The sequence below is a fragment of the Mauremys reevesii genome, linkage group 27 (assembly GCF_016161935.1).
Source record: "Mauremys reevesii isolate NIE-2019 linkage group 27, ASM1616193v1, whole genome shotgun sequence".
Classification (NCBI taxonomy): domain Eukaryota; kingdom Metazoa; phylum Chordata; order Testudines; family Geoemydidae; genus Mauremys; species Mauremys reevesii.
Genome location: NC_052649.1, coordinates 2,436,939 through 2,463,006, shown reverse-complemented (window position 1 = coordinate 2,463,006; position 26,068 = coordinate 2,436,939). Strand labels below are relative to the sequence as shown.

The following is a 26,068-nucleotide window of genomic DNA, read 5'->3' as shown; positions in this document are numbered from 1 at the left end:
CAATTTTTCAGCACTGCCAGCAACTGAAAAATCCCTTATTTGCCAGCTCGACTCAAAACCCACCTGCCCGAGGGTCCAGAGCAACCTGAATTCTAGCCCGGCCTCAGTTGGGTGTGCACTCCCCCTGCATCGCTCACATGTGCGCAGAAAGGACCCCAGCCCCCCACCCCCCTGCAGTCCGTGGGGTGAGGGACAGGCCTGGCTGATCCTATCACATGGATCCCTGCTCCATGGCGTTCACCCTCTGTGCATGAGCCCAAGAAGGTGGGGCATTGAGATCCACACCTCTAACCCAGCGTGGCCTTGGGGGGTTCACACTGAGGGGCAGCCCCTCCCTAGAGGAAGCAAAGATTTGTCTGTCCAGGCAGCCCCGGGGAAGGGGACGGACGGACACACACAAAATTCCTGATCAGGTCTGGAGAAGCCAAGGGACGCTGACCCTTCCCGGGTGGGCTGTGCAATCTCTGCGGCCTGGCCAGGGCAGCCAGAGCGAAGGGGTGAGCAGCTGGCCGAGCGAGAGCAGCTGGCTGACTCGAAAGGCAGCGAACGAACGCCAGAGACGCTCGCCCCCAGCCGCCCGGGGACCCGGACGTACCTCGGAAGTCAGGCCCGACTCGACCGCAGCCTGGGGCCCAGCCCCCCGCGTCCTGGTCCCTGGGGCAGGCAGAGCGCTGGCTGGCAGCTGCCGGGGCTGGCGGGAGGGGATTGCCTTCCCAGGAGCGAGCGGAATCTAATCTGGGCTCGGGATTACTGATACTGCCTGGCTCAGTGCCACCCCGCCCGAGCGCGTCGTGATACCCTGCAGGAGCCAGCCAGGTGTGTGGAGGGGGCACCGCTGGCCTATGCCCAGAGGGAGGGGGGCAGGCTGGAAAGACGGGGGTTTCATCCTGCCAGTGTCTTCTGGCCTCTTCAGTTGGGGGCTGGCTCAGCCCCTCCCCAAAGTCCCCTCTACCCCCAAGAGGGGCCCTGTCTCCATGCCTATAGGAGCCCCCAGGGTCTGCCCTTCTTACCCGAGAGGGAGCATGAGCTAGTGGTTAGAGCAGCACACCGCAGGGGGCCTGGATTCCGTTCCTGGCTCTGGGACTGACCCGTGGAGTCAGGGGGCCTGGGGCCCTGCCACCCACTTGCCGTGCAAGCTGGGACAAGTCAGCGACATTATCAAAACGCCGCCCCAGGTTTTAGGAGCTTCCATTGTCGGATGCAAAACGCCAGGCACCCAGGCTCCTGCTGGCTTCACCTGGCAGCGCCCAGCACATTCAGGGGCCACCTTGGGGCATCCCCCACCCCAGACAGCAGCCACTTTTAGACAATGGTGGTCTCTGGGGAGCGGCGGCGCAGCCCAGCTGGCGAATGAGGAGAACGCCACTGAGCTACCCGACCTGTGGGGCACCAGAGCGGTGGAGCGCCTGGGGGTCAGCCCAAAGGCAGGTGCAGGATTGGAGACAGCATCACTGGGACCCAGCACCCCCGCTCAGAACAAGTGACAGGGCCTGCCGGGTGCCCAGGGTTTATTTTTACATCCCTCAATCTCCCCCTTTGTCCTGGCAGTTGGATCCTTCTTTGCCCCTTGTCCTAAATGCCTGCAGTACGTTGCTGCATGCTGTGAAACATCTGCTCCACCCCAGAGCTGGCCGCCTTTCAGTGGCGAGCGGAGCGCTCCAGGTCCGCACAAAAACGTTATGGGCGAGACATGCAGGGACAATCAGGCTGCTCCTTCGCATGGTCCTGGGACTCTTTCCCTAGCTTAGCATAGGCCTTTCTCCCCTCCACCCCCCGCCCCCCAACCCACTTCTCTGTCTCCTGCTGCAGTGAGATTTCAGGTCTCCAGCCAGGATCCCCAGCAAAGCCCCAGGGTTTCGAATTCACGGGCCTGGTAGCACAGAGTCTCCTGTTTCACTCCCTCTGCACCCGAGCCAGCCATGCAAAATTCATCACCCTCACGTCTTATCCATAATTCAACAGCCGTCCCTACCCGCAGCAGCTAATCAAGGCTAGTGTCCAATAAACACGTACAAATCCAGCGCTCCCGGCCTGGCCGGATACCTGACACGGTGGGACATGCTCCATCTGCTGCACACAGACCTTGGGGAGGGATGGCTACAGGTATCCCAGCTCCCTCCACACAGCTGCCACCCCCGTCCCTTCGGACAGCTCGTACAGCTGCAGCTAATCTACCCCCGACGCCTCCTGGAGAGAAGCTAGCACTGCTCTCCCCCCTGCGGCGCCTCCTGCTGGGAGAGGCTGGGACAGGAGAGGCTGGGAGCTCCCTCCACAGCCAGCGCTCCTGCCCTGCTCCCTACAGCGCCTCCTGCTGGGAGCTCCCCCCACAGCCAATGCTCCTGCCCCATTCCATACAGCGCCCCCTGCTGGGAGAGGCTGGGGCTGCAGTGGCTGGGAGCTCCCCCCACAGCCCACGCTCCTGCCCACTTTAAGGCCTGTGGCAGGGACAGACTCAGCCGACTCCGCCACCAGGAGCAGCCCGTCTAGCAGCAAATGACGCCCCAACCCCTTCCCGCACCCCACAGCTCTTGCCAAGCAGCGATGCCAACACAACCCCAGCAGGTGGCGCTCTCAGACCGCGCACCACGCCGAAGGCTTTGTGCTAAGGAGCACCAGGGCAAGTCTGCCACCCAAAAGTTAAGTGGCCCCCGCTACATCGCTGAGGGGTGTGTGCAAAATCCAGCCCCGTGAGCCAGGTCGTTCCGCCCACGGAACCCCGGGATGGTGAGGGTCTGCCCTAACACGCTGCAGCTGGCCCGCCAGAGCGCTAAGAGCGGAGGTCCAGCAAGAGCAGGACAAGCCAGGGGGACTCGCTGGGCACGACCCTACTGCTCCCAGGCCCTTCACAAACGAGGCTTTTGCGAAGCGCTGGCCCGCCTGGCTGGGACCCCGCGATCTGCTGCACTCTCCCCACCAGTTGCTCCTGCTGGGTGAGGCTGCGGCCACCAGGCTGCTGGGGAAGAGCACCCGAGCCAAAGTGACACCCATGGAGAGGCCAATGCTCCAGAGCTGGCCTAGAACGTGCAAGACGAGATGTACTGGAGCCCCAGGTATGGGATCATAGAATCATAGAATTCAAGATCAGAAGGGACCATTATGATTATCTAGTCTGACCTCCTGCAAGATGCAGGCCACATAAGCCAGACCCTCTGGAAAAGGCTAACAATATCCCAACATTGACCCTTTGTACTAATTACCAGTGTGACAATTTATATCCGTTTGTCCTCGTGTCCACATTAGCACTGAGCTGAAATAATTCCTCTCTTCCTGTATTTTATATCCTCTGATATATTTAAAGAGTGCAATCATATCTCCTCTTATCCTTCTTCCATTCCTCGGATCATTCTAGTGGAGTTTGAATTCATCCTTCTTAAACATGGGAGAAAACTGCACACAATACTCCAAATGAGGTCTTATAACTAAAATTCTTGTTAGTCATCCCTAAATGCATAACCTTACACTTCTCATTATTGAATTTCATCCTGTTACTAATACTCCAGTTTACTGAAATCAAGATATATTAGATTGTCTAAAAATCTGTTACTTTCTCAAAGAAAAACCATGCTGTAATTTGTCCCAGCTCTCCTTTAAAAATTTTTCCATGACTTTGCATACTACAGATGTTAAACTAACAGGCCTGTAGTTATAGGAACTATATTAGCTAATCTTAATATTCTAGGATCAGAGCAGGGGCTGGCCCACATGGGACACGGAGCCAGGACGCTGCCTGGACCACCGAGCAAAGGGAGTGTCTAGGCCTAAATAGATAGGAAGGAGCGACAGGGGATGGATCACTTGCTGCTTACCTGTTCTGTTCACTCCCTCTGGGGCACCTGGCACTGGCCACTGCTGGGAGACAGGATACTGGGCCAGATGGACCTTGGTCTGACCCGGTCTGGCCGTTCTTGTATAGGCCCTTGCAGATGGCACCATTTGCTAAGGCAAATCCTTGGTGCAGCACGATTAGAATCTTCCCGCCAAGCAGCCAACAATTCACGGAGGCAGCAGGAACCCTAACCCCTGTCACACTGCATACCAGGGGAGGGGGCATTGCTCTGTGCTCCTTGAGGTGTGCCAGCCACCCCCGTAAGCATGCACTCCCCCTGCCCCCAGTGACATCTGCCTCCATGCGAGTTGGCACTGAAGGAGGCTGACAAGCTTAGGACAGGGCTCTGAAGTCACTGCTGCTTGCAGAGCGCTTGGAGATCCTGGAGTGGAAAAGACGCTTCTCTTGCACTTTAACAGTCTCTTTCCGAAGCTTGGCCACAGTGCACGTGCTGTAGGAATCGCAAGACCGTGGGGCTCCAGCCAGTCCGAGGAAGGGGCAAGAGCCCCCAGGTCAGGAAAGTCTGGGCTAGCCTATCCCAGAGAAGTTTCTGCCAACCACCTCTCATCAATCAGCGATTGGCTGAGGCCTGGAAGCATGTTTACAGCCCACATTAATGCAGCTGTGGGTGCCCTGAGCCATCTAAATCCTTTTCTGAATCCTACCAAGCTCTTGGCTTCAATATAGAATCATAGAAGGGATTGGAAGGGACCTCAGGTCGTCATCTAGTCCAACCCCCTGCTCAAAGCAGGACCAATCCCCAGACAGATTTTTGCCCCAGATTCCTAAATGGCCCCCTCACAGATTGAATTCACAACCCTGGGTTTAGCAGGCCAATGCTCAAACCGCTGAGCTATTCAATATCTTGTGGCAGTGAGTTCCACCCGTTGATGCTCTGGCCTGAATGGATCCCGCCGTTACATATCAGCCCTGACACCCTTCTTGCAGTTTCCGTAGTTTTCCGTCTGGCGTGGGAAGCATCATTCCCCTGTATTCCAGCAGAGGCCAGCCGTGCACAGCTAGGGAGAGCAACATTTCTCCAAGCAGCTCGGAGGAGCGAAATCCCCCCTTGAGGAATGGTTTTGATTTCAGTGCCAACCCTGCAGCCATGAGCCTCGCAGAGCACGAGGGAAATCTCCCCCCTCGTCCCACAGCTTCAAGCCACCAGGGCAGAGCCTTTTAAGCAGCTCTGATCTTTGCCAAGAGACAAGCTTGTCAGGTGCTTTGGCCTATGGGGAGTTGGTCCCACTCCCCACATCCAAGTCGTTACCGCTCACAGCAGCCAGAACAGGCATGTGACCCTGCTGGACAGAAAACCGAGACAGCAAAGCTGCGTTGAAGCCCACGGGAGAGCGTGCTGCCCTGCTCGCCACGGCACAGTAACGTAAGCGCTGCCACGTAGGCCCAGCGGCAACTTCCGTAAGCAGCCAGCGCTGGAGGCGGAACCCCCGAGAACACATGGGAGGGGGTCCTACATCTCCTGCACCTGATGAGCTGCTCGAAAGCGTCTCTCCCCCCCGCGGAAGTTGGTCCAATACAAGGCATTACCCTCCCCCACCGTGTGCCCCTAGCACACGTTCATGTGGCAGCCAGCGCCCGAGACCCTCAGAGAGGGCCCAGAGAAGGGAGACAGCCTTGTTATGGGGCAGGGCCAGGACGCCCGGGACTGCTTCAGCCACTGTGCCCTTGCCCTGTGCAGCAGAGAGAGAGATCGACAGTGTGTAACCTGGAGACGGAGAACATTAACCAGCAGCAAAAGGGCTGGAGCACTGGGTGTGAGCTCAGCACAGTCCCTATATTCCTCTCCCCCGGGCACATGAAGACATTGTGCTTCCGAGAGTAACAGCCTCCTTCCATGCAGGCCACACAAAGGAACAAGCCCAGGCCCCTTTGTTCGGAGAGAGCCGGATCAGTGGAAAAACCACCCACCACGGCCTAGTCTGGGCAGCGGCTGGGCCAAGCGGGGGCGGATCCCTAGACCCACAGGGGATGGAGCTGAGCGAGGTTCTGGGCCGAACAGCACCACGGCTTTCCAAGCATCGCCCTCACCGGCAGCCTCGGCTCTCGAGCGACCGGCAGAGAAGTGGGAAGTATCCACACGGCTGCAGGGGAGCCCGAGGGCTCAAAGCACAGTTAGCCAGCCAGGGGGGACACGTTGCCAGGTCTCCGCAGGACAATTCCCCTCTCCTCTCCCTGCTGGAGAAGGGGTCAAGCGCCATCAATTGGTTCCACAACAGGATCCTGGAGTCCTTCACCTCTAGGTTGAACCTGATGGGTTCTGGCAAAACTCCCACCGAGCCATGGCTGGCCAGGGGCCTGGAGTGAGCTCAGGGGAGGTCTCGGTTCAGAACCCACGGGGCCTGCTTCCCAGTAGCAGCAGCCCTGCGCTGACGGGCTTTGGTTAAGCTGGATGGGCCCAGCCGAGGTTCGCATTGGACCCCACATGCTGTACGTGGTTTGCGGCCTGATGCCGTTCTCCTCCAGGGCTGGTTTTTTCATCGGCACTACAATTAGTTGGTTAAGAACGCTGTGGCCCCTATGGGTCGAGGAGGTGTGACCCTCCTACCTGCTGGGCACAGAGCAGACAGAGCCCATCTCTGTCACCCGCCCGAGACTGCACAAATGTGCCCATTCAACGCAGTGCCAAGCCGTTACCCCCCATCCCTCCCCACAGCAGAGGGGGCACCATGCACCGCAGCTCCAAAGGCACGGCTGGAAGCAGTCTCTGCTCTGTGCTTCACCCAAGAGCCCCGCGCCACTACCAACGCCGCCCCCCTCATTTGAGGACATTGTTCCAGTCCTGCACCCCATTCTCGGGAAGCCTGGGCCCCTCCCCACAGGCTGCCGCGGGGGACTTGCCTTTCTGACAGAACAGCAAGGCAAGGCAGTTAATCGAAGGCCAGGGCAGCCAACCCCCAGAGGAGGGTCCTGTCTGCTCGAGCCCCTGCTCCGGCTCACTGCCGGGCACCAGGCTGCAGCCAAACAAACCCATCACTGCAGACACTTTTGATGGTTAAAAAAATTTTGGGTTTTATTGTTTTGCTAAACAATACTAAAAAAATTTCCATTTTTTTTTTTAAAGGCAGGGCTTGAATTATTTAATTTTGATCCATTTATTTAAAAAAAAAGGGAAGGGGGAAGATCATGGCAAAAAAAAATATATGAAAGAGAGACTCCTGTAGCTTAGCCGCACCCCTGCCTACCTTGGGAGGAAGCCAGTTTCAGAGGCTCCATAATCTGGCTTGCCGCAGAGCCGATGGCTGCAGTCACCCATGCAGCGTGAGATGCCAAATGGATCACCACGTGACTGCCAGCTGGGTACGGTACAGGACAGGGGAAGGCAGCCCAGTGACTAAAGACTTTTAGGGTTGGGTTCGACAGTGACAGAAGCCCGCGTGCTCTCTTAGCAAATGGAGCACAGACCCCAGAGCTCTCTGCCCGGGCACTCGGACGTATACAAACCGTGTCCCAGCTTGTAAGGATCCCAGACACACATACGTCTGGAGCGGAAAGGGGATCCAGCGCAAACAGGCTGCTATCCAAGATCATTTGGATAATTTTAAACCTTGAAAAAAAGACAGAAGCCTACGCACGATCTAACACGCACGGTACTCGGTGGCATGAGCCAATGCAAGAGAAAGCCACCGTGTCGCCGGATCTCCCAGCCCACTGTGGATGAGAGACGGCTTTGCGGTACCGTACCGTGGGAGGCAGAGAGGGGTAAATTAGCAGCACCACCCTGTGTTATTCCTAGCGCCTGCGTCTTCCCAGAGTGGCACAGGACAGTAAGAAAGCAGTCAGAAAAGGTTTACGATTTCGGGAGCACCACCACCTCCTGGGCTCTCCTGCCCCCCAGATCCCCAGTCTTAACGGGTGTGAACTCTCCGGAGCGTCACACACAAAGTCACCAAGTCTGCCAGGGCCAATTAGGGGCGGGGAGGGTTTCTTTTTTTGCCATGATCTCGGTGAAGAGAACTGCTAGAAGCAGAAAATATTTAAAGAACATTTTAATATATATATTCATATATATATTTAAAGATAAGAAAAATAAGACTAATTCAAGCCTTGCCCTGTGCAAAACAAAATTAAAACGGGACCATGCCGGTGGCAGAAAGGCCCCGATTCAGTTAACACAGTCAGATTGTTATTTTTATTTTTATCAGGGTGTTGGGGGAAGAGCAGATTCTCCTACGTCAAAGAAGGGAGGGGAGAATGGTGGACCCCTCCCCTTTACAAAAATAAAAGGGGGGGGTGTTGTGTGGGGTGGCGGAAGAAGAGAGGAAGTCAAAAATAAAACTAACAAAGTCTGACTGTCCTAGGAGAAAACATGGCGGACAAAAAGAAAGGTGGTTAGTCAAGTAATGGATGATCTTTTAAATTATTCTCTTTTTTTGTTTTAAAGTCTAAAGTTTGGAAGTGGTGAGCTCCCTGTTAAAGAGCCCCCGGGAAATAAAATATAACCCTGGCCCTCCCCCGCCCCGGTCTCCTTTGAAGAAATCATGTCGGCTTCTGCTGGATCTTGGAAGAGTGCCCTTGGTGATCGGAAGGGGGCAGGACTCAGGATGACAGGGCGGCTTCCTTCTGTGTTTGCTGTGCTTGTGAACCTTGCATTACCTTTTGGCTTTCCACATCTCTAAAATGTTTCTCAACCTGGCCAAGGGGGAAGAGAAAAAGGGAAAAGATGGATCAACATGGCTGGGTTTTAATTGTCCAGTTTCACACGGCGTGCAAACAGGGGTGACCGGGTCTAGTGGGTGCCACCAGGCGGGGAGGGTGCAGGGTACATGCGTGAAAGTGGTCCGTGGTGACCAGAAACAATCGTTGTGACCAGCATTGTGGGATCTGCAACAGCTGGGATGGGGATTAGGGACTCATGCTCCATCTCCTTCAGCCTGGTAGATGGAGACCGCCAATGTTTCAGCTAGAACTCAATAGCTGCATTTGTCCCAGAGAATGGTCTATGTGGCTTGGGGATGGGTGCCAGGGAGAGCACAACTCCCCAGTGGATAAAGATTTAATATCAAACCCGTAACTCCTTCCCCAGCCTGACTGCTCCGGCAGTAAAACCGGGATGGGGACCGGACAGCAGAGTCCAGCCATGTAAGCAGCTTGGCTCCATCGTGAGGGGTTCCACAGGAAGTGGGTACAGGAGACACCAGGCCCCTTCAGCGGACCATTAGGAGACCCCTTTTAAACTATTTCCTGCTTGATTCAAAACCCCCCTGCAGGCACTGATGGGAACAGTAGTCACATAACGCCCCATTCCTCGTTGGGAGCGGACAGCGCGGAAAAGGGTCCTTCCACATAACCATAACGGGGTCCCACGGGTACCTACGTCGGGGGAGTCACCCTCCCGCTACTCACTATTTTGCGTACGTGACTCAGGGCACTTCCCTCCTTGCCTTTACAGTTTTCCACTTGGTACGGAGGAGCAATAACGACGTCTTCCATCACCACTATGTTCTTCTCTTGCCATTTACAGTCTTTAATGCTGGGAGAGGCAGAAACAGGGCAGGATTTCACTGATACACCTCTACCCCGATAGAACGCGGTCCCCAGGAGACAAAAACAATCTCACCACGTTATAGCTGAGACTGCGTTGGTCCCCCCGTTCCTTGTTCCCTGACTGCTCCCTCCAGAGACCCCTGTCCCTAATCACCCTCAGGACCCCACCCCCTACCCAACCCAACCCCCCTGCTCCCTGTCCCCTCACTGCTCCAACCCCTATCCACACACCCCGCCCCCTGACAGGCACACAGCATGGCCCCAGGCTGCTCCACTCCACCACCTCCCAGCCACGGCACTCCGCTTCCCGCCGCCGGTGAGCGTGGGGAGGTTGGGGAAAAGGACGCCCCCCGTACTCACCTGCGGTGGGAAGCGGAGTGCCGCGGCTGGGGCCAGGCTCCTCCACTTCCGCTGCTGCTGGTGAGTGCAGGGGGAATCCCTTCCCCCAAGCTCCCTCCCTCGAGCCACACGGCTGGGGCCGGGGAAGCAGAGCAGGCTGCTCCCGGGCCCCCCTGGGACTGCGGGGCCCCCAAAATTACCCCCCCCACAGATCCTGCCTCCTAGATCCGGAGTGGGGGGGTAAGCCCCTGACTGCCCCCGAGATCCTCTGCCCCTTATCCAACCCATCTGCCCCGGCCCTCTTAACATGCTGATCAGAGCAGCGTGTCAGAGCTTTACCGCGTTGTATGCGAACCCACGTTCTATCAGGGTAGAAGCGTATTGCCATTCACTCACCCCCATCCACTACTGCCCAGCAGCTCCAGAGCCTTAAATCTCCCCTCCCGTCCCCCACCCTCTCCTCTCACATGGGTTTCACAAGGGCCCTATCAGTTCCCAACACTGGCTGTAGCAGCTCTGAAACCAGATCACTGCAGACAGGAGTCAGCCACTGCCCCGCCCCAATGACCCACCCTTGGGGGCGCGGTTGGCCAGCAGCCAGTACATCACTGGAGGCACAGCCGGCACCTCCAGGGAAGGATTACGGGAAACGGCGTCCTGATGAGAGATCCGTCTAGCGGCAAGAGGCGCACATCACTCAGAGCCGTTGTTGCGGGCTCGGAGTTACAACGTTGCCTCTCAGTTACAAGTCGGTCTGCCGGGTTGAGGTGCAAGCCCTCCAGGCAGGAAGCACGTTCAGCGCACGCTGAGGAACTGCAGATCTGATTGCGTTCCCAAGCGCGGGAGCTGTCCCGTGTACCTGTAACGCTAGACTGGGCTTCGGGCTGGCCCATCGGCAAATCAAACCCCTTGCACAGTAGCCCAATCGCTCACAAGGCCACAGGCCAGGGTGAGGGTTGAAATGGCACAGCTCCAAGCTGTTAACAGCTCCAGCTGTAATTTGAGGAGGCTAGGCAGGGTGGAGACTCTCAGTCCCATGGGGCCATTTCCACCTACACTACATAGTGAGCTGATGTGCAGCCTAGACGAGCAGTTGGCAGCTTGGCCAGTCCATCGGCAGCAGACCAGAGTCCATGGAAGGCCCGACCGTGCACACGGCAATGGGAGAGGGCAGAACCGCGGACGCGGGGCCAGCCCAGAGGAGCCTGGAGGTCCTGTTACACGTATTGGCAGTTGCGAGCGACTAGACAGAGACCACCAGCGAGAGGGAGGCTCTCGGACTCCGTCCCAGGAAGAGTTACCCCGCCCGCTGGAGAACACAGGCACACGCACGTACCCGAGGGTGAAGGAAACAGCAAAGACCTCCCAGCCACCCCCCAGCAGCCAACTTACGTCTTATGTATAGTCTGGAAAAGCTGCTGTCCCTCCAGAGAGACACCAGCACTAATTGCATACGCCTGGCTCATCTTCTCTTCCTTCTCCGTCCGTGCTTTGTTGGCAAGCTGGAGGGAGGGAAACAAAGACCCAGAAAGTTACTGATTTTTTACCACAAACAGCAGAGTCCCGAGTGGGAGAGGCAAAGAGAAATGAAGACTGGCCAGCCTGCATTTGACAGAGGTGAATCCTGCCGGTGAAACTATCTGCATAAAGGCAGCCAGTTACAGAAATAAAACCTGGTCCATGCCTCACCGAAGTAAACACACGGGAAATGAAATGGAGCAACAGACTTCAGCAGAAAGACGTCAGGACCGTGCCGGTGCAAGCAACAATGCTCTAGCCCAGCGTTCAGAGATGCCCTGGGCTCCTGAGTGGTCCGAGTATCAAGCTCACTGAGACCAAGATCTCTGGGGCAGAGACCGTCTCCTCTCATGTAGCTGGCGCATCCGAAGGACCATGCACTCCTCCCTTGATTCGGTCCCACTACGAACAGTTCTGACTATTCAAAGGAGACGTATTCCTAGTCTCATCACTCACATTCTATTTCACAGCTCTGCGCTATCCGCTCCGCCGCTGGCGCCGTAAATCCAATCAGCGGCAGGCAGGGAGCTATAAACAAGCTTTATGCTGCCCGACCTTAGCTTAGTTAAGTACCGGTCAGGTTTGTGAGACGGTGTCACATGGGCGTCTCTGAAAAACCAAGACCCCTGGGCACCTTCGATTGTCACCTCTACAGGGCAAGGCCCATCCTTTGTTGCGTGTCCGCGTGGCACATTGGGGGCCTGGTCCAGGACTGTCCCTTCCAGGCGTGACTAACACAGATCAGACACACTCGCCCGCTCACTGAGCCAAGCTGGGCTTTTTGGGGCCAGGTGAGTAAGATACAAGTTATTTTCACTGGGAGTTGTCCTGGTAACAGCAAGATGAGTTTTATTATCATAGTGCCCAGAGGCTGCAGCCAGGATCGGGGGCCCCCCACCGGGCCGGGTACTATGCAGAGCTAATGTCAGAGTCCCTGCCTTACGGTGCTCACAGTCTAGAAGCTTCTGTGATGGGGGAAAAACCATCTTCATGGTCATTTTGCAAGCCCGAGTTCCAGGTTCCCAGTCACTGCCTGCCATCAGCACCTCACAGGGAACTCCAAGGGCACGTCTCCAGCCCATTCGGTGCTTGGCCTCTCAGAGGACATGGCCAACAAGCCCCACCCCAACCCGTGACACAGATTCCTACTAACTCGGTATGGGTCCGACCGCCAGCTCACAGGCCAGCCAGGTAGTAGCAGCTTGTTTGATCAGGGCTGGATTTGGACTGGCGAGACAAGCAAGAAGCCGTTTCCATCACACAGAGAAAGCCGACTGGGGCAAAGGGTATGATGCCCGTTTGCATCGGGTACGACACTGGAAGTTAGGTACTTCAAATGCTCATGCTATGCATGTTTCACACACGTTAACTTGTGAGCTAAACCATGAAGTGTTTAAGTTAGTTTGATGGCAGCGAAAAGTAGAGGATGCACACAGGCCTTTGCCCGCTTCATCCAAAGATCGTAAAGACCTTCATGTACCTAAGTTAAAAAACCAGCCAGCCTAGTCTTTTTAAGGTGGTTTTAGTAACCACATCTGCCCTGGAGTCCCCGGACAACTTTGGGGCTTTACGGTCACAGTCTCCTATTTTGTGCCCCTCATTTCTGTGCAAAGCGCACACACCCAGGAGAAACAGATTATGTGCTGTCAAATGGGCAGTTCTGCTGCTGTGTGTCTCCTAATCTCAGAATCTTGGTCATTTCAGGTATCAACAGCAGGTGGGTTATTAGGGGTTGTCTACACAGGGAACTAGACCAGCAGAGTTATGTTGGAATAACTCCTCCGATGGTTAGAAACCTGAGTCTAATTTCAAGTCTAAACTTCCTAGTGTCCAGTTTATATCCAGTTGTTCTTGGAATAACTATTCCTACATAGCAGAGTCCTGTGGCATCTTATAGACTAAAAGAAGTATTGGAGCATACGCTCTCGTGGGTGAACACACTTGACATCCGACGAAGTGGGTATTCACCCACGAAAGCTTATGCTCCAATACGTCTGTTAGTCTATAAGGTGCCACAGGACTCTGTCGCTTTTTACAGATCTAACACGGCTACCCCTTTGATACTATTCCAACATCTACTTCAGGACACACAACCCCCCACTATTCTAGAGTAAGAGCAATTTAATTCTGGAATAGTTACTCACAAAGCAGAGTAATTATTGCAGAATACAGTGCCCATGTAGGGGGGGTTACTCCAGAGGAGCTTATAGACTCAGACTTTAAGGTCTGAAAGGACCATTATGATCATCTAGTCTGACCTCCTGCACAACGCAGGCCACAGAATCTCCCCCACCCACTCCTGTAACAAACCCCTAACCTATGTCTGAGTTACTGAAGTCCTCAAATCGTGGTTTAAAGACCTCAAGCTGCAGAGAATCCTCCAGCAAGTGACCCGTGCCCCACACTGCAGAGGAAGGTGAAAAACCTCCAAGGCCTCTGCCAATCTGCCCTGGAGGAAAATTCCTTCCCGACCCCAACTATGGCGATCAGCTAAACCCTGAGCATGTGGGCAAGACTCACCAAGCATCACCCAGGAAAGAATTCTCTGTAGTAACTCAGACCATTGGGCATATTTACCCACTAATAATCAAAGATGAATTAATTGCCAAAATTAGGCTATCCCATCATACCATCCCCTCCATAAACTTATCAAGCTTAGTCTCGAAGCCAGATATGTCTTTTGCCCCCACTGCTCCCCTTGGAAGGCTGGTCCAGAACTTCACTCCTCCGATGGTTAGAAACCTTCGTCTAATTTCAAGTCTAAACTTCCTAGTGTCCAGTTTACATCCATTTGTTCTTGTGTCCACATTGGTACTAAGCTTAGATATTTATCCCTCTGATATATTTATAAAGAACTAAGTTCTACCAGAATAGTTATAGCCGAATAGTTTTTCCACAATAATTATGCTGGTCAATTTCCCCATGTAGACAAGACCTTAATGCTTGTGAAGTACCTGGAGAGATGGAAATCATCAAGTATTTCCTGCACTCTGCTCACAAAGCAGGACTATCCTCCCTCTGCTCAGGGTCATTCCCCCCCCCCTCCTTTTTTTTTTTTTAAAAGCCAGACTGACCTCCAGCCCCATAGCCAACCCATGGGACCCAAACCAATCAGAGGTTACTTTGCTACAAGGCCTTTTACAATGGCCAACTGCAGTCGGCAGTAACCCACTGCTACATTACCCAGCTGGGTAGCGCATCGGCGTACTGTAAGCCCTGCAAAACTCAGAGTCAACAGCTCTGACTAGCAGAGATCACTGCAGCGTTAGATGTGTGACCTAAAATCTGCTCAATGTTTCTATGGAAAACGTGGTCATGAGGTGTATTTTAAGAAACAACCAGCAATGCAGTTTTAATCCGTTATGGAAAAAAAATCCCTGTTACAAGAGGAAGTTTCCTTCCCTCTACGTCAAACTTCAGTTCTCAGAGTCAGAGGAGATCTGCAGAGCACAACGCAGGCCCCCCCTGCTCATCCTAGGGCTTGAATGAGTCCCTTTATCAGGTCCAGTTAAACCAGTAAACTAGGATACTTATGACATCTCTAAAGCACGCTACAGCAGTGGTTCTCAACCAGGGGTCCGGGGCCCCCGAGGGGCTGCAAGCAGGTTTCGGGGGGGGGGGGGTCCACCAAGCAGGGCGGTGTTAGACTCGCTGGGGCCCAGGGCAGAAAGCTGAATCCCTACTGCATGGGGCTGATGCCAGGGTCCTGAGCCCTGCCACCCAGGACTGAAGCTGAAGCCTGAGCAACTTAGTTTTGCGGGGGGGCCCCTGTGGCATGGGGCTCCAGGCAACTGCCCTGTTTGCTACCCCTAATGCCAGTGCTGGCTTTTACATGCAGAAAACTAATTGTGGCACAGGTGGGCCGTGGGAGTTTTTAATGGGGGGGGGGGGTGGTTCCAAAAGAAAAAGGTGGAGAACCCCCATGCTCCAGCACACCGCAAAAGGATAAAGCAAGCCAACACCCCGATGAGAGGGATCCATTCCCAACGCATAGCACAGGGATGAAAGGGGTAGAGTTAACAGACTGTCAGCAGAATGGAGATGCTTCTTTGCCATAAAGGAGAAAGCGTCTCATGCCAGCTGACCCCTAGAAAGCATCTTCTATAGATACAAAGCCAACTTGCAAAACAGCCCGTCCAGGGCAAAGTCTTCCCCAAGGCTCACCCCAACTATCCCAAGGAAAGTCACCGTTGATTAGCTAGGAATGGCACATTTCACACAGCTATGAGATGCATTATCAAGATTCTTTGCCCCTCTCTTCCCAGTATGAAAATCCTAAGCCCCACAAAGCAGAGGAACTTTTCTACAATTCTCAACAATAGCAGATGATCGATTCCCCCTCCCACCCACGGAGGGAGAAAATAGCTAGCCAAAAAGTAGCCGGTTGTGTCTTGTTTCGGTGCTTAGATGAATGACACTCATTGGGACACTGTTCCAATTCCTTCTCATGTGCCCCTAATGTCTTTTACTGAAGGGCTGTGAAGCTGTAACACCAAAGGAGGGTGGGGGGAATCCTTCTCTTGCTCATTAGCAATCCTTCTGGCTGCTGATTGGTGGTTTAATTAAAGATCACTCAGAACTAGACTCACTTGGTAGCTTGATTAGGAGACTCATTTCAACACAGTTTTTGTAACTTACACTAAGCAACAACCATGTTTCTATACCGCTGCTGGAAAGCAGTTTCCCCGACTAGTGGGAGCAGGGATTTTTTGCCTGAGAAGCGTTGCTTTAATGGGTTTCTAGAGCAAAGTATGGTTGGTTCACCTCGTTGTCAGCAGAGAGAACGCTCCTGGTGATCATGGTTCTAGAAGCCGCTCAACCGCCTCATTTAAACAGGATGGTAGCTTGCATGGCCTCGCTCCAGGTGAAGGCTGGACCTGTAATGCACCCCCCTCTGTAGCTGAGAGACTGGGCAGCCAGAGAAGAGTTTGTTCTTATTACACACAAGCAGCAGTTTAGTCCCGGCTTCTTGTGTTAGACAAGACCCTGCGAAGCGTTGAGCAGAAGAATCCTCTGCACTGAGAGAGCTGGATGCTCAGACAGGCTCTTTGTCCATTTGGGAGCTGACTGGCCTGGCATGTAGGAGAACATGCAGGAGAGACCAGGCAGGTCTTAGCGGGGACCCTGCCTTTGCGAGAAAGGTAGCAACAATTACACCGTAGGGAGCAAATCTCCTCGGCACGGGACTGCTACGATGCAACCTACACAGCAGCCCACAGCGTCAGTACCAAGTGGCCAGTCCCACGCGCTGCCAGACTGATTGAGGGAATGCCGCCGCTGCTGGCCGGGAGCTCATATCCCGTCTTCACCCCCAGCCTGGAACGCAAACACGGCAAAGCAAAGCAAAGCCTGTCTAAGCCTTGCAGACAACATCCAAACAATGCTTTAGGGATTCCTCCCCTCTGACTTCAACAGCGCTTTAGTCCACCTACAAATAAGTAGGGATCCAGGGGAAACACCTACAATTCCAGCCCTCGGCTTGACCAGAACGTCCTTAGTCACCCGCTGAAGAATGAAACTAAGGGCAACAAACTCATTTACTGGTGTTCGTGAATCCCACCTATCGAGCTCCTAATCTGAAGGGTCCTTACAGAACAAGCATCTGAGCTCCTAGGATGTGCTTTATTACTTCGCACTGCTAGCTACGGAAGAGAAAAATTAACTGCATCTGCAAAAGCCTCGTTTACACGGTTTCCAATTCAAGCATTCAAAGCAGTTTGACTGTCAGATATACTCTGCTGTTCCAGCTCCCCCCGTCTCCAAAGAGCATCTGAACTTGCTACTATGAGCCTATTAAGCAGATTCAGCTATACACCTTGTGCAATAATTCTATGAATGGATGAGTCACTTCCCTTCCCTATTCACGTATGTATGAATGATACGAATACGTGCAAGACTGGAAGAAAGTCATCGAGTTCCAATAAGCTGCCTGGTCACATTCCTCAGTTGTCGTCCCCGAGACTCCTCCCGCCACCCCCCCTCCCCCAGTACTAAATAGTAACTAAGTTAATTAGACAAACAGACCAGTTGCCCTCTTATCCCAAGGGGCCTGCTCCCAGTTCAGAGCTATACAGATGCAGAGTGACATCTCAGTGCCCAGGCTGAACAAGCTCACACTAGTAACGGTGTCAGTATAAACCAGTGTTCTCGTTACAACAGGTGAGGCAGACGCCAATCTCTAGCTAGCCTTTCACTGGAACGGACTTCGCTGTTTGCAGCCGTGTCTCCGGCCCCAGGAGCACGCTGAGCCACTGCGCCAGTCCCTGTGGCATCCTCTCTGCAGAGCTGTGCAGCCAGGGGAAAGGATTCTAGGAGGCAGCTGAGGTTTACTGAACACAGGGATCACAACAACAAAGAGGTTGACCAGCCCCAAAGCCATCTATTTTAAAGCCTCCCTTCAAACCACTGTGTACACTGCATCCAAGAAGTCTCCACCCAAGCCATACACATGCCATCTTGTGGCTACCTTCAAGTGTTATTCTAGCTCCTTAAACTCATTCCTCCAGCCTTCAGCTTCCCAAGTGGACTGCCAGCTCCTGGCTTGAACACGCCAGCGAAATTAACACTAAATGAGTCAAAGGATGACATTTGCACCCGGGGTAATAATGTTTTGTTTCACAGTTCTCCTTTCTCTAACTCCTCTTCTTTGCTCCCAAGGCCATAGATTGAAGAGTCCTCAAGTCAGATCCCTTCCAGAACATCTCGCTGGTTTGCCCACCACTGCAACCACAAAATTGTCTTCGTTCAGCCACATCTTGACCAAACATCCTCATCGTCTACCCATCTTAATTCTTGGCAATTCCCTTTTATAATCTTTTACAGCCCAGTCCCGTGGGCATCACAAATACCATATGCTTATGCTTCCTGCAGTGAAAGTCTAGCGATCACCCTCTCTCCATCCTGCCTTCTAGCAGCATATCCATTTACCAATCCTATTCACAGCTCCCTCCTGCTTTTCAAGTTTCAACTAAAGTTTTTTCTCCACTTTCCCTGCCTGCTCACTTTGCTCATCGCAGCTCCCCTTCTCAGAGCAGAGCTCTTTCATTTGTGCTGCATCCAGGATTTCTTCTCCACGCTGCCTTAGACTTCCACCTGCAACAGATACTCCAACATCCATTCCCCTGTCTCCCATTCACACCTGGGACTGGCGTAGACTAATACTTTCTTTGCTGTTTTAAATGGCAGCTCTCTATTTCCATCTGCATACATCATCCCCCCTCTTCCTATATGAAATCTGTACTCAGTTAAGGTCTTCTCTACATCCCCTAGCAGCATGATTTCCTTCCTCTGACACTAGCACTTTGCACTATTTTCCAGTCCTGAAGCATCCAGACAACACCCTACACACCAGCCTTTAGAAGAGGAGTTTTGTAAATGCAAGAGATATGAAATGCTGCAGTTGTCTCAATCAGGCAAAGATTTTTTTTTTTTTAATTATGGGAATACAGACATATCTGGACACTTGAAATTGCCAGTGGAATTACAATTTGATTTGGGTTTCTTGCACTGAAGAATTTCTATAGAGCCTTCCTTCAAGCAAAATAACTAACCAAATGTTTTTAAATTAAATAAGTTTGTTAGTTAATACACTTTTAAATGTGTTATGCATATAGTGATTCCCCCCACCCCCGCCATGTAAGGCCTGTACGTCTATTACACCTAACTAGCAGCATTTACAGTTAGAGCAGTTGATGCAGCTCCAAGGTGTAATTACATCGCTACAGTAACTGGGTCATTTGATACCTTGTCAACATGATAATCCATCAATAAGCAAAAGGAAACTCACATAAGCCACAGACAATGCCACAAAAGGAGGACACTTGTGTTTAGGGACAGAGTCGGTGGTTCCTTGGTACCGTACCATGTTACCGTCCTGTGGATGGCTTATATAGTGTAGGCTTGACGCTATCCTGGGAACTCCACCCATCACAAATACTCTCCTGTCAGAGATCACCACCATCTGGGTCAGAGATTTTTTAATATAAACAGGAGATCTGCCTTATCACCCCTAAACACTTCCTTAAAGATGGCAGCCACACCCTGCTTAAGATTGCTTTTCTCGACTGCATTTTTTGCCTTGAAACCTCCTTCCACTTTAAAATTAGTTGACTAACAAAGCCAACCCCCAAATTTACCTATACCTTGAAGCTTCCAAATCTCTAATTTTGACTGCTTGCCCTCTGATTTTAGCTCGAAAGAATGATAACCGCCCAAAAGTCCCATCAAGCCAAGTCAGCCCTGCCAGAAACTGTGTCCATTCCCTCCCTCACTAAGATGACACTGAAATGCAGCTGAAGGATGTATTTGTCTACCGTGCAGTTACTGGCTAAAGCCTTTCTCCAACACTCCAGTGTGCCATTAGACAACCAGCACTGATCATGCAAAACCCTAAGCTCCACCTTCCCCACACCACTCTGTTTTCCCAGCTCAGTTGGCTGGTCATTTAGTACAAGGCATCCAACTTCTTTGACTGCACAAGATAATTTCCCTTTCCGTTTCTCAGACAGCACCTCCCAAAAACCAGAAATGATCTATTTTAGAGGGGAAGTTACAGTCAAGTTACACAGAGATCCCTGAGATACAACTGACCGCTCCACGTCTTTCAAGGCTTCTGTGCCTTCCCACCATAGGAACTCTGACCTGCTCACAAGAGCAGGAAAACTCCAGTGGATTCCCATCCATTGGAGATTGACTAAAGCAAGGGCACATAGCAAACATGGGCTGGAAGAGTGACAGCTTAAGTATTAACCCGCCCGTAGTCACATCTATCCATTAGCATCACCTCCAAAATGGGAAACAAATACAAGCTGGTTTGACCTGTGATTTTGTAGCCAATAACATCAGTTCTTGATTACACCACCTGCCAAAGAAAACCTGGGTGCTGCAGGTAGCAGTGATGGGAGCCTCAGCTGATGGCAAGCTCCGTGAGCAATGAATGCACAACCCTATGTCAGCACTGCAAGGAGACAGCACAATCAAGCAAGTTATTTTTTGGCTGACAGATCCTGACCGCTTGTGGTCACTGAAGAGTCTGCTGCACTTTATAGAAGGCTATGGGTGTTAACCCTAGTGTCCTGGCTAAATTCCAGCTCAGGTGATCGTAATCCATCTACCTAGATTTCCACTGCACTTAAACACTGGAAAGTTACTCTTCACTTCCTGCTGTGTTGCAAGGGCAGCACTGTGTCATTTTCTACTGCTGAGATACCGGGGCTTCAGCAGGAAGCAGAGGGATCTACAAAGCTGCAGTTTTTCTAGAAGAAGAGATGCTAACAGAACAGTAAAACATTAGTCACTGAGGTACCGAACGCAGGAAGCCTTCGGTCACTGCCACTTCACACACCTTTAATATTCAGATGCCATCTTGCCAATGTTAGGCCTAGTCTAGGCTTAAAAATTAGGTAGACGTAGTTACAACACTCAGGATCTGAAAAATCCACACCTAAACACCGTAGCTATGCAGACCTAACCCCCAGCATAGATGCAGCTGGGTGGATAGTAAGAATGCTTCTGTCAACATAGCTACAGTTGTTCAGGGAGGTGGCGCTCCTACAGTAACAGAAAAACCTCTTCTGCATAGTTGGACAGGTATCTACACCATAGGTGTTACAGCGCTGCAGCTGTGCCGCTGTGGTGTCCATAATGTAGACATGGCCTTAGGATCATAGCTCCGTGTATCCTATAAGCCTTGCTTGAGTCCAGTCACAACACAGAAAAAACCTGACAGAGTGGGGTCTTATGGTGCAGAGTTGACTAAACCGTGGTCCCAAATTGCACCTACAGCACTTTAGACGCCAAGGCTGTGGCACACTTCAGGATGATTAAGCCACAGAGCCAGTGTCCATGACAAGGCCATGTTGAAATCAGGTCCAAAAGCCCCCTGGATTTTGACAATGTCAACAGGACCAAAAAGCGTACACATATACAGTATTAACAGTCACCTACTGTCCAGCAACCTAGCCAACTGGTGATCAGCACTAAAATCATGGATGCTCTGGCTGAACAGCAAGTTGGACCCAAGACTTAAAAAAAAAAGTTGATCTTGTCAGTTTCCTTGTAAACTTCATTAAGCAGAAGAAATGGACAGTAATACATTCCTCCTCTAGCTCCATTCAGCCAGGTATGCTCCATACTATGCTTTGGCAAAACACATGCAGCTAATTAAGCATGGCCACAAGATTCCAGACCAGGGGTAGGCAACCCATGGCACGCGTGCCGAAGGCAGCATGCGAGTTGATTTTCAGTGGCACTCACACTGCCTGGATCCTGGCCACCAGGCTGGGGGGGGGAGAGGCTCTGCATTTTAATTTAATTTTAAATGAAGCTTCTTAAACATTTTAAAAACCTTATTTACTTTACATACAACAATAGTTTAGTTATATATTATAGACTTATAGAAAGAGACCTTCTAAAAACGTTAAAATGTATGACTGGCACGCGAAACCTTAAATCAGAGTGAATAAATGAAGACTCGGCACAGCACTTCTGAAAGGTTTCCGACCCCTGTTCCAGACCATCACATTTTCATCTGCACAATGAAGAACTCACTTGTCCATGGACTAGTTAACTTGGAAAAAACCCTCCACATTCTCTACTTTAGGCCTGAATGATGCTCACTATGTATAAAGATGGCCAGACCGCCCATTAATATAGAAACTTAAATGCACATCTAAGTGCTCCACAGTATATGGGGAACCAGAATAGCACCATGCACACGAATATTCTGATTTAAATTCATAAGAGCAATGTCCGCTAAGCAAACATCGTGCAAAGCAGGGTATTTTAACAGTAAGAAATGCAATGGATTTTCAGCTCTTCCTATCAAATCAAGTGTAAACCCATGAGCACACAAAAGGATAAAGGGTCCTTACCTTGCTAACATTGAGTGAAGCTAAAGGAGGAGGGGTTTCCGTGCGGTCATTAATTATTTCCACTTCTGAAACATACTGTAAGTTTACGAGCAGGATATCTGCGTGGTTGGGCTTTCCACTGGAAGAGGGACATTCTGGAGGAAAACAGCATTAAGGAAAACAAATCCAGGCAGACATACTTAACAAGTCTAAAAAGATGAAGTTTAGAGAACAAGTCAATAGAAGAGTTAGATTTTCAGCAGATAAGTTCTTCTACCACACTAAACCCTATAACAATGAAACAATTGGTCAGCAGTAAAAACCAGAAACAGTGCTAGCAACAACTATTTAAACTCAGCTGCTGCTAGCCTGGTTTCCCTGACCATGGGACAGGATCTTTTCTTTTGCTAATAATTGTTATAACTACATTGTAGACAACTTAGGATGCTGTGTGATCTACAGCATGCTTTTCAGGGGTTCATACAACCTTGCCTATTCTAGTCAAGGTAGCTTAGAGGGGTTCATGTCACGGTTTCGACTGTGGTGGGGACAAGGCTTTGCTGATCAGCATGGATATCAGTCAATAAGCCTTTGCTTATCTACATGGAGAAACTGACCAAAATAAGCCACTGCTGAATAAGCTACTCTAGAACAGCTCTGGGTGGGCACTCATTCTGGAATAAAAGTGTGTGCATGGATAGTTATTGCAGGATAGCTATTGCGCTTTAATTTCATGCCCTACCTTATTCCAAATTACTTCCTCATGTAGACTAGACCTAGTGTGTGTCTGTTAAGGTTTGAGTCTCTACCAAGATCATTCCCTTACTGCAGATGCCACCTGATGCAACCTGAACACAGGTTACTCTATTAATGCTTTCACCTAGATAATAACCGGGTGACAAGCTCTAAAGATTCATAGAAGAGACTTTCCCATTCATTACCACATTTTCAACAACATAAACCTTACATGCATTTGATGTAGTTTGACACTTCTAGAATGACAGAAAAGTGTAAATTAGACACCAGTTAGCCACCCCCAGAAAAACCTTTATAGAACTGACATTAATTCCTGCGCAATCTGTTCCCGATGAAGAGGGGTAGTTAGTCCTCCTCTCCTTCATCTGTCTGCTAGAGTAAGCAGAGAACATATCAAGGCAGAGAGAGATGGTGGGTTTATTAGTGTGAGGAGACTGCATTAGACATATGGCTCTGTGCATTGCCTCTCCACTCCTAGAAGGGAGGGAGGCTGGTCTCTTCCATATAAATGAGACACCTGCAGCTTAAAAGCAAAGAACAATCAGATCTCCCTCCCACCAGACTAAGTTAATACTACAGCTGATATGAAACCCTCACCTGCAGAAACTCACATAAAAAGGGAGAAACTTAGGAGAGAGAAAACTGGGGAAAGTACATCACTCCCCAGAGCACTGTGTCCAGATCACATACTTTTCTCTGGAAAAAGATCAAAACCCGGCCCACAAGCTAGACCATCTGACCCTACTTCTCAACCTCCCTTTGCTGTTCACATCCACATTCTCCTCAAACCCAGATAGCACTGCCTCCTCCATCAAGCCAGAGAGAGAGGAACCATTGTAACATCCCACAAAGCAACCTACTCAGATTGCCTGTTCTTCCTTTTGAAGGGTTCAAGGCAGCACTCCCCAGGCCAGCTCAAACACTGTCCTGACACTGGCTAGCAGCACCCAGAGGTGGGGAGGTTGGAGACAGAGCTCGCAGAGGCAGTGGTATGGACTTTGAGTCTGGAGTGTCTCTCTCTCACAGACCTGAGGAGCCTGAGCACACCGACCTTTGGGGCATCTTGCAAAGCCTTTCCTGAGCATGTGGCGAGAGGCCTGCATGGCCTCTTTTAGGCTAACTTTTTAAGTGTGTCCAGAGCGGAACGATGGGCTCATGTATTGCCAATGTCTCCATTCCCCACTTCTACCTCTATGTAGCCAGCAGTGGGCCACACAGAGAAGTAAGCACGTATCACGCTTTCTCCACGCAATCTACCCAGAGCATCTACCTCTTGCCCTTAAACCCGCCCCCCCCAACACACACACACACAAACACGTGTCCCCAGGCACGATCAGAGTCAACCTCCCCCACCCAGCAGCTCCATTTTCCCTCCAAAGCCGGCCAGCATTGCCACCCCCAGGCTCCTCTCCCCCCACTGCAGTGCCCCAGGTAGATCAGACACAACACAACACACCACACACGGGGTGTGAGATCACAGCCCTTCCCCCCACCCCCCAAAACCAGACACCACCCTGCCCACATACCAGCCCCTGCCACCCCACGCTGCTCTCCCCGCTCCGCCAGGCAACTCCCAGGCCGCAGCAGAGCCCCGGACCCCCGCCCCTTCCCGGCCACAGGGGCCCCCAGCCAGTGACCCCACCGGAGCAGGTTCCCTCCCTCCCCGCCCGGCCCCCACCTAGGCCCGCTCCCAGCCCCGGGCTCTCCCCCCCACGCCCCCCCCCCGGGCACCTGGCCCGGCAGCCCCGCTCCGGCTCCCCTCCGGCCCCGGTCGGATACTGAGCGCCAGCATCTTGCTGGGGTAGTCGAAGGCCACCACCTCGCCCTGCAGCCGCTGCTCCTGGCAGGTCCGGCACGACACCTGGCTCCCCACACTGAAGTACTCGCCCGGGGCCGCCATCTTGTCTCAGCAGCGGCCGCCGCGGCTCGGCTCGGCTCAGCCACAGGGAGCCCCACGCCAGGCACGGGGGGGCGGGGCGCTGCCGCGTCGCCCCGCGCGGCGTCTGGCGTCACGACGCAAAGGAGGCGGGGCCGGGGAATCGGAGGCGAGAGGTGGGGCCTGAGAGGCAGGAGATGGGGAGGGGCGGGGCCGGCTAGGCGAGGCGGAAATGTGACCCGGTGGGTGGGCGTGGTCAGGAGGGGTGGGTGGGGCCATCTGGAGGGAGGAGGCGTTGCCAGCCGTGCAAGGTGGGATTGTGTGACCTTGGGAAGGGTTTTCTGTGTAGGATGCAGCAAAGGTTCCACACTCATTCACCCTATATACACACACACATACCCTCCTTACAGAAATGCAGGTATATATATATATATATATATATATATATATATATATATATATACACACATATATATACACACACACACACACACTTACAGAAATACATCATGTATATTATATATATGTCTATACACACACACACCCTTACAGAAATGCATCTATATTATACACACACCCTTACAGAAATGCATGTATATTATATATATATATATACACACACTCTTACAGAATTGCATGCATATTATACACACACACACACTTACAGAAATGCATGTACATTATACACACACACACCCCCTTTCAGAAATGCTACATTAAATAAATCCTAAAGTTGGTTAATGCAAATTAACAACAAAAAATAAATTCTGCATTTATTATTTGCCACCTTTTCTGCAGTGCTCCCAAGTGAGTCAAGCACTTTACTGACAGTTCCCCAGCCCAGAAGTGCGTACAGCCTAAACAGAGATCCCATGCAGGCATCCTGCAATGTGGAATACATGTGATGCAAATAAAGGCCCCAATCCCTGCACGGGGATTAGATTCCCGCACTTGGGCAAATCTCACTTTAGGATCCAGGCTAAAGTTTGCTGTGTGGCATGTGTGCAAACAAACAAACAAGCCCACAACCAACGAAAACCCAGCACACCCAAAAAAAATGTCTCTGAGCCTTAAAAAGATGCTATGATGCAGAATAAAAGGATCAACTCCCACAATTTCCTTATCCCTGGTGAAGCATTTTGTACAGCATCATTCCAAAGTAGCCAAGTCTGCAGCAATCTGGGAGAAGCAAATTGCACCATGACAGGATGGATCCCAAACTCAATTGTTTTCTAGATTCTCATGAAAGTCCCTCGAGGAAGCACCAGGCATCTTCCTTACTTTTCCATAAAGGGTTTTATTTATTCTCCCTTTGTATGCAGCAGTTTAGCAAAAAGAGGAATAGTTTGTTCCCACTGATGAAATTAAAGATGACCTACAAAGAATTTTTTGTTTTAA

At 51.7% G+C, this 26,068-nt stretch overlaps 1 protein-coding gene across 1 annotated transcript; it reads right to left on the bottom strand.

Annotated features, from left to right (window-relative positions):
• Positions 1 to 7,218: 7,218 nt before the first annotated feature.
• Positions 7,219 to 24,775, bottom strand: LSM12 (LSM12 homolog). Its single transcript, XM_039517009.1, has 5 exons — positions 24,574 to 24,775; positions 22,060 to 22,193; positions 11,063 to 11,172; positions 9,191 to 9,317; positions 7,219 to 8,476 (listed from the first exon to the last, which is right to left on the bottom strand). The coding sequence occupies exons 1-5, from the start codon at positions 24,692 to 24,694 to the stop codon at positions 8,384 to 8,386; spliced, it is 585 nt and encodes a 194-aa protein (XP_039372943.1). The 5' UTR covers positions 24,695 to 24,775; the 3' UTR covers positions 7,219 to 8,383.
• Positions 24,776 to 26,068: the final 1,293 nt, after the last annotated feature.

What these genes read in the sequence shown, in the direction of transcription:
- LSM12 (XM_039517009.1), bottom strand. Translation starts at nt 24,694, where the DNA reads ATGGCGGCCCCGGGCGAGTACTTCAGTGTGGGGAGCCAGGTGTCGTGC. An exon ending in CAGCAAGATGCTGGCGCTCA is followed by an intron (nt 22,194 to 24,573) that starts GTATCCGACCGG and finishes GTTTTCCTCCAG; the next exon opens with AATGTCCCTCTTCCAGTGGA. An exon ending in TGAGTCACGTACGCAAAATA is followed by an intron (nt 8,477 to 9,190) that starts GTGAGTAGCGGG and finishes CCCCTTGGCCAG; the next exon opens with GTTGAGAAACATTTTAGAGA.